The sequence below is a fragment of the Hyperolius riggenbachi genome, chromosome 3 (assembly GCF_040937935.1).
Source record: "Hyperolius riggenbachi isolate aHypRig1 chromosome 3, aHypRig1.pri, whole genome shotgun sequence".
In the NCBI taxonomy this organism is placed as follows: Eukaryota; Metazoa; Chordata; class Amphibia; order Anura; family Hyperoliidae; genus Hyperolius; species Hyperolius riggenbachi.
The window spans coordinates 365,151,923-365,166,313 of record NC_090648.1 but is presented as its reverse complement, the minus strand read 5'-3'; the positions used below and the strand labels follow the sequence as shown (position 1 = coordinate 365,166,313).

Here is a 14,391-nt window from a genome sequence, read left to right as displayed (position 1 = left end):
TGTGCTTCCTGACTTGTCAGTTTGCTGTCTGTGAACCTCATTGCATTGTGGGAAATAACAGCTTATTTCCAACTGCCAAGCAAGCAACATCTCCCTGTGTGCATATACTGCAGACAGCGGTGGAAGACAGGTGAGCGGGACACATCTGTGTTGGTTGTTGATTTTCCCAGATCATTTTCTGATTAGTACTGAAATACCATATCAACATACAACATACAGTATATATAATGGCTCTTCTATCTGATCCTTTGTTCACACAATGTACATGTGTACAACTGTACACTGTACATTGCTGTCAGATCACTTAACAGCTGATAAAAGACCAGTTAATTGGTTGTTTCCAGTCAGTCTGCGGTACAATACATTATGATTCTTAAACATTTTTATGAAATTGATTCATTAGTCAGATCAGAACTGAAATTCAGACTAAATGTACTAGGCTTTAGGGTCTCTGAACCTGGCCAGACCTGCTGCAACCAATCTTTCTTGAGGTAAAATCAGATTTGGATTTTCTAGTGTCGCGGTAACAATACAACACTGGCGCGCAGCTTTTGGAAGGAACGACCCAGCTAGTGAAGTATCACGGTAATGATACAACACTAGCGCGCGGCTTTTGGAAGGAACGGCTTAGCTAGTGAAGTACTGCGGTAACGATACAACACTAGCGTGCGGCTTTTGGAAGGAACGGCTTAGCTAGTGAAGCATCGCGGTAACGATACAACACTAGCGTGCGGCTTTTCGAAGGAACGGCCCAGCTAGTGAAGTATCACGGTAATGATACAACACTAGCGCGCGGCTTTTGGAAGGAACGGCTTAGCTAGTGAAGTACTGCGGTAACGATACAACACTAGCGTGCGGCTTTTGGAAGGAACGGCCCAGCTAGTGAAGCATCGCGGTAACGATACAACACTAGCGTGCGGCTTTTGGAAGGAACGGCTTAGCTAGTGAAGTATCGCGGTAACGATACAACACTAGCGTGCGGCTTTTGGAAGGAACGGCTTAGCTAGTGAAGTATCGCGGTAACGATACAACACTAGCGTGCGGCTTTTGGAAGGAACGGCTTAGCTAGTGAAGTACTGCGGTAACGATACAACACTAGCGTGCGGCTTTTGTAAGGAACGGCTTAGCTAGTGAAGTACTGCGGTAACGATACAACACTAGCGTGCGGCTTTTGGAAGGAACGGCCCAGCTAGTGAAGTATCGCGGTAACGATACAACACTAGCGTGCGGCTTTTGGAAGGAACGGCCCAGCTAGTGAAGTATCGCGGTAACGATACAACACTAGCGTGCGGCTTTTGGAAGGAACGGCACAGCTAGTGAAGTATTGCGGTAACGATACAATACTAGCGCATGGCTTTTGGAAGGAACGGCCCAGCTAGTGAAGCATCGCGGTAATGATACAACACTAGCGTGCGGCTTTTGGAAGGAACGGTCAAGCTAGTGAAGTATCGCGGTAACGATACAACACTAGCGTGCGGCTTTTGGAAGGAACGGCCCAGCTAGTGAAGTATCGCGGTAACGATACAACACTAGTGTGCGGCTTTTGGAAGGAACGGTCCAGCTAGTGAAGTATCGCGGTAACGATACAACACTAGCGTGCGGCTTTTGGAAGGAACGGTCCAGCTTTTGAAGTATCGCGGTAACGATACAACACTAGCGTGCGGCTTTTGGAAGGAACGGCCCAGCTAGTGAAGCATCGCGGTAACGATACAACACTAGCATGCGGCTTTTGGAAGGAACGGTCCAGCTTGTGAAGTATCGCGGTAATGATACAACACTAGCGCGTGGCTTTTGGAAGGAACGGTCCAGCTTGTGAAGTATCGCGGTAATGATACAACACTAGCGCGTGGCTTTTGGAAGGAGTGGCCGCTGCTAAGGAGAGCACACTATGCTGCCAGTAGCGTGTGTAGTGTTCCAGTGCTAGGAGGTAGGCACAGTAATGTAATTTACATACGCAAGATGTTTACCTTGCGCTATTAAGCATTACCTCGCTCTATTAATTTTAGTGAATGAAGCCCTTAAAGTTTCTTTAGCCTAAAACAAGCATTAAAGATCACTTTGAGTGATAGTTTAGGAATGATCACTGTAGAGATGCACTGCACACCTATCTGCACAGGATGTGAGTGAATTTTTACAATAACAGGCAGAAAAATGAACTTGAAAGTTTCCTCACACCGCTAAAAAGTATTTTTAATACTGTCCTATTGTGACATTGGAAAAATGTGTTCATTTTGTTTCCGAGCCCAATACTCCAATGCAATACACTAAGTGGCCTTTTCCTTTCTAGTATTTTCTTTTTATATGAACTTATTTCCTGTATTTATGTTGGACCGGCACATGATGTAGCGCTGAACAAAGTGTACTGAGCACTTACTTAACAGTTCTCATCCCTCCGTCTCTCAGGAAGATTCTCAGTCTAGGAACAAATTGTTGGTTATATAATTAACCTACCAATATGTTTTTTAAGTGAGCAAAGACCTTCTCATTGACTGACTCAGATAAATGTATTTCTAATTCTTTCATCATACTGATGGTCTTTTCATCCAACCTAACATTTACTGTATTTCCTCATCTCCTTTGCCTGGATAACAGTGTCACACATTTCTGTCAGGCTGCAGAGCTCATTTGTGCTCAGCTATTAGATTACACATTACAGTAGAATCCCTTTATAGTAAACGCCAAGGGACCAGGAAATGTATTTTACTATATCAAAAGTTTACTTGATCAGAATTGGTTATACATTGTATATTTACACAGATGCATTTGCTGGGACTTGAGTACTGAGTATACTATATCCAGAGGTTTACTATATCAGAGTTTACTATAACGAGGTTCCACTGCATTTGAAATACTGACTTATTTCACTTAGTTTCAAAGCGGACTAAGTTTTGCAAACTTGCTTCTCCACTTTGCAGATCAACTACGCCCCCCCCCCCCCCCCCCAGCACCTATTTGTACACGGCTGTGCGGGGAGACTCGGGTGATCTGAGATTGCTGCTGCAGTAACTGCTGGTGGGGTCTTACCTCTTCCTGGTGCTGAAGGGGATCAAAGTGTGACACTTTGATCAGAGTAGCCTGACACTGTGCCAGACTAAATCCAGCGGCACAGGGAGGCCAAATGCACCCATGTAATATTTACATTTTAGGCGTAGCGTGGTGCCGCCGGTGATCAAAGCATCATACTTAGAGACTGACACCATGCCAGACTAGATCTGATGAGGGTGCCACTAATGGCAGCTATTATGCTTCGTCTGACTTCGAAGCTGGAAAGGGAGAATCCAGTGTCGGACCAAGTCCAACATTGGAGCAAGGAATAAATAAGTCTCGCCTCTACTTCTATCTCTCTTTTACTCAAAGCACTACAAACGTATTAAATCTTCATTGTACGCCACTACCCACTGCTGACCAACCTGCTCCTGTTCTATTTTATTTACATGATAACAGCCCCAATATCCAATGTTTGATCATGTATGAAAAATGATCAAGATGACCTTAGTTTTCACTTCTTCATATTACTGTTAACTTATCTAAACTCAAATGTATTAAATTGTAAAATATGATATACCGTATATACTCGAGTATAAGCAGACCCGAGTATAAGCCGACCCCCCAAATTTACCTTAAAAAAAGTAGAATAAATTATTGACTCAAGTATTAGCCGAGGGTAGGACATGCAGTGTTCTTATGGTGTAAAACAGAGCATTGGTTGATGAAGACGGTTGACTCGGAGGTGGTAGAAAGGACAAATGCACATGATACACCATCAGAGCTGACAGGAGACAAGGGAAGTGTGTGCCACCTCTGGACCTGGTTGCTCCCCTGGACTGCTGCTCTGAATGGGTGGCTGTGTTTTGCCCTGGATTCAGCCCCTGGACACAGTAAAGAACACATACAAATTTACAATAAACCTCTCTCCATGAGAATCACCAAGAAACATTTGTCCTTGTCGCACAACAGAGTGTCTACTCACCCACTTGAACAATCAGTGCCTGCATTGTGTCCCGCCTCCCTGAATGCATCGTGTGGCTTTTTAGTTATGGCAGATGGTGGCCATGGTATTTTTCCAGAGTGGAAGCCAGTGTCCGCGTATGTCCCCGTTCGCCAGAGCGGAATACCTCTCATACAGCGTCCGTGCCGTGTCCCGCCTCCCTGTGTGCAGGTCCCCATTCGCCAAAGCGGAAAACCTCTGTGTCTTCTTCCGCCATTCCGAGTGTCAGATCGCTCCCTAGCAAGTGCAGTGCGGTATTGTATCCTTTGCCGACTAGTTCAGTGTCCATAGAAGCATTCCTCTATAACTTGCGAGTCCTTGTCTCTTTGCTATGATGTCATCTAGCAGCGCACGGATGCCACTGCAGGCATAGCAAAGAGACAGGGACTCGCAAGTTGTAGAGGAATCTTGCCATGGACGCTGAACCAGTCAGCAAAGGATACAATACCACACTAGATTTGCCGGTGGCTAATCGGACACTCGGGATGACGGAAGAACAGAGGTATTCCGCTCTGGCGACTGGGGACTTACATGGCCACACTCTGCACACAGGGAGGTGGGACACGGCACAGTCACTGTCTGAGAGGTATTCCGCTCTGGCGACTGGGGACTTACATGGCCACACTCTGCACACAGGGAGGCGGGACACGGCACAGTCACTTTCTGAGAGGTATTCCGCTCTGGCGAATGGAGACATACGCGAACACTGGCTACCGCAACTTAAAAGCTGCACCCTGCACATAAAGGGAGATGACGCAGGCACTGATTGTTCATTTAAAATGCACCCGCACTGTATAAATACAGCTCCTACTTTTATGTAACGGTGGGGGGAAGCACGCGGGGGTCATGTCTCAAGTATAAGCCGAGACCCCCACTTTTGGACCACTTTTTAGGTCTCAAAATCTCGGCTTATACTCGAGTATATACGGTACGTCTGGTTTTACCCAGCCATATTATGTCTTCTAGCCTGTATTACAGTCTATAATGCATCTTCTTCACCAAAGTTCTTTGCCCACCTACTGTAACTATTGTTCAGTCCTCACTGTGGTTCCCTTCCTGTAGACACTTTCCAACCTGCCTGTGTTAGTACATATAGTTTAACAGACTCAACAAAACTGCTAGTAATAATAGAATAATGGACTTAAAGCATTCAGTTTTATCAGACTTCAAGTCTCCAGACACCATATTGATTTTATGATATCACTTCTTTATGTTTTACATAATTGTACTGTCTAATATATGCATCTTGCAAGTTTAAACAGCATAATGTAGAGAAATGCACTGGTGGTATAGTGCGTAAGACACCTAGGCTTGAATGGTCTTTTGGTTACACACAGACATGCATATCTACACATTTATACATAAAACAGGATGAGATATTTTGGCTGCATTTCAACTAGAAAAACAGCTGAAGTCTGCTATCTAGGGTGGCTTTCTCAGAAAAGTAGTCCAATGCACAGGAAATCCTTATCTGTTTGTAGACATTATGGCCAAAATATGTATACATGCATTTGGCCTATTTGATTAGCTCAACTGCTGTATCCCTTCATGGATAAACAGAGTAAGGAATTAAAGAGAAAATTCAGACAAATCGTTGTGGCTGAATGTTTTCTATAAAATACTGTACTGGTGCTAGATAAATAGCATTAATACAAGCACAATAAAGTAAATGTGGTAAAGCTATCTGGTTGCCACCGCCAGTTCCTTCGTGTGAATTGCAGCACAATTCCAACCAAAACATGTAGTTTTATTTCAAACAAAAAAGGGCAAATTGACAAACACTGCCAGGTTTGTACTTTAGTCTTAAGGCCCATACAAACGTTGGATTTTTCCGAATGACGCGTCGTTTGAACGTCCTGTGGTTCAGTCGTCCGCACGCCAAATCAGGCGTGTGTACAGACTGTCGTTCGGGTGATAAGACTGGTCTTGAGCGATCCGCCAGGCGGACTCCATTGCAAAGATTACTCAGGACTTTTCACACCGGTTTTCAGTGACCACTATGGAATCTCTTATACTGGTAATAAAGTATTCTATTCATGACTTTGTCCTAACATAAGATATTCCTCCGCTTACTGTTCTAGACCTGTCAGTGCTCAGACCATACGCTGCATACTGCATGAAATTGGTCTGCATGGCTGTCATCCCAGAAGGTAGCCTCTTCTAAAGATGATGCACAAGAAAGCATGCAAACAGTTTACTGAAGACAAGCAGACTAAAGACATGGATTACTGGAGCCATGGCCTGAGGTCTGATGAGACCATGATAAATGTATTTGGTTTAGATAGTGTCAAGCATGTGTGGTAGCAACCAGGTTAGTTCAAAGACAAGTGTGGCGGTGGGAGTGTCATGGTTTGGGGCTGCATGAGTGAACTAAAGCAGAGCACAAATCCCTCCCTTCGGAAACTTGGCCTGCAGGGCAGTATTCCAGCCTAATGACTCCAAACACACCTCGAAGACAAGCACTGTCTTGCTAAACAAACTAAGGGTAAAGGAGTTGGGCTGCTCGTCTCCAGACCTAAACCCCATTGAGCATCTGTGGGGCATCCTCAAATGGAAGGTGGAGGAGCACATGGTCTCCAACATCCATTAGCTTTGTCATGGAAGACTGGAAGAAGATTCCAGTGGCAACATGTGAAGCTGTAGTGAACGCTATGCCAAGAGAGTTAAGGCAGTGCTGGAAAATAATGGTAGCCAGGGGCAAACCCAGGATTTTCAAGGGGGGGGGGGGGATTCCTTTCGGCAAGCCGCACACTACTGCGCATGTGTTTGCCCACAAAAGAAGGGTGCCACTCTGGGGGGAGAGGAGGGTGCCACTCTGGGTGGGTGGGAGGGTGCCATTGTGGGGGAGAGGACAGAGGAGGGTGCCAACATGGGTGGCACAGCAGTCTGATAGCGCTTTTTATCTCTGTCGTTTTCAGTGTATTACTCCTTTCGTATTTTTCCTGATGAAGTGGGAATGCCCGTGAAACGCGTTGCCAGTTCTATAGTAGTATGTATGAATAAATGATTGTTTCCAGAATCGACAAGCTTTATGTCTGTTTCAAGTAGCTGGTCCACCACCGCCTACTGACCGTTTTAACAATTTTAGCCTTTTTTATCCTATTGGTGCCTCTGTACACTCTTACAGAGGGTGGGTGGTAGGGTGCCACTTTGGGTGGGAGGAGGGTACCACTCTGGGGGGAGAGGAGGGTGCCAACATGGGTGGGTGGTATGGTGCCACTTTGGGTGGGAGAAAGGTGCCACACTGGGGGGAGAGGAGGGTGCCAACCTGGGTGGGTAGGAGTGTGTGCCACTTTGGGTGGGAGAAAGGTGCCACTCTGGGTGGAGAGGAGGGTGCCATTGTGGGGGGAGAGGACAGAGGAGGGTGCCAACATGGGTGGGTGGTTGGGTGCCACTTTGGGTGGGAGGAGGGTGCCATTCTGGGGGGAGAGGAGGGTGCCAACATGGGTGGGTGGTAGGGTGCCACTTTGGGTGGGAGAAATTAGAGAAATTAGACCAGAAAGAAACATCTACCATCATGCTCATTCATCCTCAGCTGACATCATCCATTTTGTTTTTCAGGTACGATCTCAACTTCATCTATCAATTTCTATCTGATTGCATTATCTGTCTGTCTATGGTACAATCCCAACTTCATCTATCGATTTCTATCTGATTGCATTATTATATGTCTGTTTGTAACATACCCTGCCCTGCTATCTGACTATGGACATTCTTGGTTTTAAATTTGTGTCAACCTCTGATCTTTGGTTCCATTCCACTAGTTCCCAGCTTTTGGCCTTATCTAGGTCTTGGCCTTAAATAACATATAATTTATTGCCTTGCCAGCTGTTTATGCAGTGTTCTATGCTGTGTTTGATCTGTGAGTTAAATTTCTGTCCAGCCCCATACAGAGTCTCCTTTAAATTCCAACCTACAAGGCTGAGACTCCCGTTCAAACACTTCACCATCTCACCTGCATTCAGTCTGTTAATTAAGATGCTGGCAGCCTGTTTGCATATAGCTAGCATAGGAGGTCAATTTTGACCACTGGTCAGTTTTGAGCATCTGAACTCAAAGTGTATCTGTAACTCTAAGTGTAAAGAAAATACAATGACCAAAATTAGACCAGAATTGAACCAGAAGGGAACAGAAGGAACTGACAGAAAACTCTGCTTCTCTGGTTAGTTGCAAAAATGTTTAACCTAGTGTTTACTATCTGCCTGCTCTCCCCAGCCATCCTCAAATCTCTCCACACACTACATCCCCCTGCTGTCAGCAATATGCTGTACATTTCACCATCCCTCCTATCCACTCCTCAGCTTGCCTCTCATGAAATTTTCTCATACTTACAACCTCACCTTCCGTGTCGCACCACATCTACATATAGGTATATACCGCAACCTCTGCTCTGCTCTGTCTGCCTTCTCCTCCTCCTTGCTGCTGGGGACATTTCACCTAACCCTGGACCCCCACTCCCCCCTGCTAATAACACAGTTTGCAACAAATCAAATTTCCCTCCCTCTTACTGTAACCTTATTAATATCCCACTCCTCCCCCCTACTCCCCCTCCTATCTCGGCTGCCCTCTGGAATGCCCGCTCAGTCTGCAACAAGCTGCCCTTCATCCATGATCTTTTCATTTCCAATGCTTTCACATTCTTTGGGATCACTGAAACCTGGCTGACCCCTTCTGACACAGTCTCACCTGCCGCCCTCTCCTATGGAGGTTTCCACTTTAGCCACACTCCTAGAAGTGGGAATAAACATGGTGGAGGGGTGGGCATTCTTCTCTCAGACAAATGCTCCTTCAAGCCTCTCACTCCTATTCCTTCTCTCTCCCTGCCATCCTTTGAAGTCCATGCAGTCCGACTATACTCACCCTCAAACCTCCAGATTGCAGTTATTTACCGCCCTCCAGGCCCTGCTTCTGTTTTCTTAGATCATTTCTCTGCCTGGCTTCTCCAGTTCCCTACCATCATTATGGGTGATTTTAACATTCCGATTGATACCAAGAACGCTGTCTCCAACAAACATCTTTCAATCACTTACTCCTATGGCTTGTCTCAGTGGTCCTCTACCTCAACCCACACTAATGGCCATACGCTTGACCTCAGATTCACTCGTCTCTGCTCTGTCACTGACTTTACTAATGATCCACTATCACTCTCTGACCATAACCTACTTAGCTTCTCTCTCTCCTCCTAACACTCTGTCACAAGCACGCTCACATATGCGCAGAAACTATCGCAATCTAGACATGCAATCCGTCTCTGATGCCCTGGCACCTCTCCTCACACAATCCTTCACTGACCCAGACTCAGCTGCTATACACTACAACAGCTCAATTACAAAAGTCATGGATGACTTCGCCCCCCTCGGCAATGTCCGCCCTCACCGTTTCAGTCGCCAACCCTGGATGACCAAAGACACTAAACAGTTAAAAAGATGCTCTAGAGCAGCGGAAAGGCGTTGGAGGAAAAGTAACATCAATGAGGACTTCATCGCATATAAAATAGCCTTGAACAACTTCAGAAACGCACTCTCTGTGGCAAAACAGGCCTATTTTTCCTCCCTAATATCCGCCCAAGTACACAATCCAAAACGCTTGTTTAGCACCTTCAACTCCGTTCTCCATCCCGCTCCTCCTCCTCCTTCATCTTGCTTATCAGCTGAAGAATTTGCAACATACTTCACTGATAAAATTGACAAAATCAGAAGTGAATTCTCCACACAACCCTCAAATCCCACCTCCACACCTCTCATTGACTGATCTCTAACTGCCTTCTCTACACTCTCTGAACATTCTCTCTCCTCAATAATATCCAAAGCTAATCTAACCACTTGTTCTTTGGATCCTATTCCCTCCCATTTCATTCCGCAGCTATCCTCATCTCTCATGCCTGCACTAACATCGCTATTTAACCTGTCCCTCTCCACTGGCATCTTTCCGTCGCCACTCAAAAAGGCTGTTGTGACACCACTACTTAAAAAAACCATCTCTAGATCCTACCACACTCGCCAACTACCGCCCAGTCTCACTTCTCCCATTTGCATCCAAACTAATTGAACGCCACATACATGCAGAATTAAGCCATTATTTATCAGCTAACTCCCTACTTGATCAGTTCCAGTCTGGCTTTCGCTCCAACCACTCCACGGAAACGGCCCTTACCAAAGTGGCCAATGACCTCCTTACAGCCAAATCCAAAGGTCAATTCTCCATACTCATCCTTCTTGACCTGTCATCAGCATTTGATATGGCTGACCACACCTTACTCTTACGAATACTTTCAAATGTAGGAATAAAGGGCCTTGCTCTCACATGGTTATCTTCCTACCTCTCTGGAAGGTCCTTCACAGTCTCCTACTCAGATCAGATCTCTTCTCCTCATGCTTTGTCTGTCGGGGTTCCTCAAGGCTCTGTCCTTGGTCCCCCCCCTCTTTTCCATCTACATGCACGGTCTTGGTGAATTAATCAACTCATTCGGTTTTCAATACCACCTGTATGCAGACGATACGCAACTGTACCTCTCGGACCCAGACCTTAACTCCCTCCTCAAACGTGTTCCTCACTGCTTGTCTGCTATATCCTCCTTCATGTCCTCTCGCTTCCTAAAACTTAATATGAGTAAAACGGAACTAATAATTTTTCCACCGTCTCTGGCCACCTCTCTGCCTGAAGTAACTATAAGGGCCCATTTCCACTATCGCGAATTCGCATGCGTTTTTCGCATGCAAATTCGCATAGCAATACAAGTGAATGGGACTGTTTCCACTTGTCAGAATTCCTTTGCGTTTTTCTGTGCAGAAAAAATTCGCACGGCAGAGCCATCAGAATTCGCATATCGCATACCGCTATGCGAATCGCATACAATGTATTTAATAGGAAATTCGCATGAGGTTTGGGTATGCGAATTTTCATGCGAATTTGCATGAAAATTCGCATAGAAACAATGGAAAAGCACACCAGCACTGCCATGGTTAAATTCGCATACATTGTCATCCATGCGAATTTTCATGCGATATCGCATGAAAATTCGCATAGACTCGTATGCGAAATTTGCATCCGCATGCAAATTTTTACCGCGGCGATTCGCACCGCACAAGTGGAAATGCAGCCTAAATGTTAATAACACTCCCATCACTTCAGTTCCCAAAGCACGGTGCTTGGGGGTAATATTCGACTCTTCTCTCTCTTTTATTCCTCATCTTAACTCCATAACCAGCTCCTGCCATCTCCAACTTAAAAATATATCTCGCATCCGTCCCTTTCTCACTCAAGACACAACCAAAATGTTAATACATGCTCTTATAATTTCTCGTCTGGACTACTGCAATGTACTACTTTGTGGACTACCTTCTAACAAACTGGCCCCGCTCCAGTCGGTACTGAACTCAGCTGCTCGTCTCATTCATCTTTCTTCTCGATCTTCCTCAGCTGACCTTCTCTGTCAAGCTCTTCACTGGCTGCCAATTAACCAGAGGATCCAGTTCAAACTCCTAACCCTAAACTACAAAGTTCTCCACAATCTCTCTCCCCGGTACATATCACTCATTTCCAGATACAAACCCAATCGCAATCTCAGATCTGCACACGATCTTCTGTTGTCCTCCTCTAGAATCACCTCCTCACATTCCCGCTTACAAGATTTTGCACGCGCTTCACCCCTTCTCTGGAATGCCCTCCCACAACACATCCGTCACTCGCCAACCTTTGTTACTTTTAAACGCTCTCTAAAACTCATTTGTTCCGACAAGCATATGCGCTACCCTAGGCCACTTCCCTTTGTCCTAAGACCAAATTGCACTCCTACTAGGTATCCTAAAACGATAAAATATATAAAGACAGTGTCTTTATATATTTTATCGTATACTACCCCTCCTCTTGTTTCCCCCCATTCCCTTTAGATTGTAAGCTCGCAAGGGCAGGGCTCTCTCCCCCTTTTGTGTCTTGGAAATCATTATACATTTTATTCATCATGTTACTTTTATCAATGTCATTACCACTTCTGTATTTTGTACTCTGTATGCTGTATCATTTTTTGTATTTTGTCACTAATTATGTATCTTGTATATTAGTGTACACCATTGTCTGTATTATGTTTGTTTCTTACTTTGTACAGCGCCACGGAATATGTTGGCGCTTTATAAATCAATAATAATAATAATAATGGGTGGTAGGGTGTCACTTTGGGTGGGAGAAGGGTGCCACTCTGGGGGGAGATGAGGGGTCCAACCTGGGTGGGTAGGAGTGGGTGGGTGCCACATTGGGTAAGCTGAAGAGTGCCACTCTGGGGGGAGAGGAGGAAGGGGGTGCCACTCTGGGGGGAGAGGAGGAAGGGGGTGCCACTCTGTGGGGGTGGACTAAGGGTGCCAGCGGGCAACCCCCTTTTGAGTCCACTTGCAGAGAACGCGCAGATGGCGTTTAGTTTACCTGGGTCTCTGCGCTCCGGCCGCTATGCAAATTCTGATGGCTCTGCCGCGCAGATTTTTTCTGCACAGAAAAACTCTCAGAAATCCTGACAAGTGGAAACAGGCCCATCCACTTGTATTGTCTATGCGAATCTGCATGCAGAAAACGCATGCAGATTCGCTCTAGTGGAAACGGGTCCTAAGGCAGGGAGCTTTGACACAATAAGAAATTTTAATGGGCTACAGACATAAGGGTCGCGCTAACTGTGCAATGTGTGGTACTCTGCCGGTGTTGCCGGCGTTGCTTAGTAAGTACTGGTAATATTACCGTACACTGTCTGCACACAGCAATATTAACAGCTGTTAGTGAATCAACCTCAATGTTGCTTAGTATCGGGGTATAACTATATTGGAGTGAGCCCCCCACATAGATCTGTCGGCTGGACCCCCCCCCCCCCCCCCATCGTCCATCACAAGGGGTGGGGGGCAAGCCAAGAGCTAGGGGGGTGGAGCGTTATACATCACCTGCTCCCGGTGACAATACAGGTCTCTCTTCACTTCCTCTTCAGTTGGCAAGTGTCATGCAGCCAGCCAGCCAATCCCCATGTGGCTTCTATTCCATGTCATGTGATTGGCTGGCTGCATGGACCTTTTAAAGCTAAGAGGACCTGTATAGCTGGTAATGTATAGCTCTCCAGTCAGTTGCTGCTCTGCATTGTACAGGCCCCTAGCTTCTGCTCCCGGCCCGCCAGCCCTTTGGATCGACCTGCAACTGTGGGGGTGCAGGGCCTATTGTTACCTCCCTGCTTAGTATGCAGCGTTGCTTAGTAAATCAGGCTCAATGACTTGTTATTAATGTGGCTTTTAACACTGTGGCTTTGCTATATTTTAGGCAGCTTTGTTTGACTGGATTTGGTTCCACCTTAAACAAGCTTGACCAGTGACAGATTCCCATAGTTCATAGTATAAGCATTATCATAGTTCTGCATTGTATTGCTGGAACGTAATAACAGCCAGCAGTCCAGCACAAAGGCAGATTGTGTTGGTTGTAACTGATATATGCAGGTGTAACAATAGCGGTTCTGTGTGTGGTACGGAAAGGAACTTTACCTATTGGCTGCGATGTGATGTTCCGGCAGTTCTGCTCTGTCACGTTACAGGACAATGGGTACACTTTGAGAAACCATCTAACGGGAAATAAATACAAGCTAGTCAGTTTACATACACTCTGTACTGACTTATCCTTAGTAATCATCGGCATATGAGAACACAGTGTCTGACAAAGTTCTTTGAAATTAGACACAGAATGATTTGGATTGCACCCAATCCTCAAATTAACGATAATTGGAACACAGCAAATAATGTGCAGTTAAGATGGCAACTCTAGAAATAACTTGCCAAAACTATATTTAAATATGTCCTAATTGACAGACATGAGACTCTACAGCTTTCTGTACCATCAGGCTGAAAACTAATAGCCTACATATGTTTACTCAAAAGCAATTGTTTTAATAGTAAGATTCTGTGAGTGTTGTCTGCAAAGTACTGTAAACCTTTCTTGTGGAATGCTCTCTGACACTAAATTACAGCCTAAGTACCTGCTGAAAGAGTAGAGCTGAACACCCATAACACCTCCCAACCCCCCCCCCCCCCCCCCCCCAAGAACTTGCCTAGATAATATGCCTTTTGGGTTATATACACCCCTTGAACAAACCAACATGACTGATCCGACTTTACTCCTCTCAAGCCTGAGGAGGTTATCAAATGCATCAGGAACACTTAGGCTGGGTTCACACATTAAAAGGTGTCCTGTCCTGTCAGTTTTTGATAGTCGGCATTAGTTTTGCATGTGTTTCTATGGATGTGTTCACACATAAATCTGTACATTTCCGTCCGGTCCTGTCCATTTTGTATTGGTTTAGCATGTGTTTCTATGGTTGAGTTCACACATAAAAGATGTATATTTCTGCTACAGTCCTGTCAGTTTTGAATCCGTTTTCTATGTGCTTC

At 45.5% G+C, this 14,391-nt stretch overlaps 1 protein-coding gene and 1 long non-coding RNA gene across 4 annotated transcripts in view; one reads left to right on the top strand and one right to left on the bottom strand.

The window, feature by feature from the left end:
- Positions 1 to 14,391, bottom strand: part of SH3TC2 (SH3 domain and tetratricopeptide repeats 2) — a 169,399-nt gene that overhangs the window by 56,882 nt on the left and 98,126 nt on the right. For both annotated transcript variants that reach the window (XM_068277136.1, XM_068277137.1), the window contains one exon: positions 13,492 to 13,568. In XM_068277136.1, coding sequence (XP_068133237.1) covers positions 13,492 to 13,568 — 77 coding nt within the window. The remainder of the gene's footprint in view (positions 1 to 13,491; positions 13,569 to 14,391) is intronic.
- The window catches only part of LOC137563985 (uncharacterized), a 230,566-nt gene continuing 216,252 nt past the window's right edge, over positions 78 to 14,391 (top strand). For both annotated transcript variants that reach the window (XR_011030487.1, XR_011030486.1), the window contains exon 1: positions 78 to 130. This is a non-coding gene — a long non-coding RNA (uncharacterized lncRNA). The remainder of the gene's footprint in view (positions 131 to 14,391) is intronic.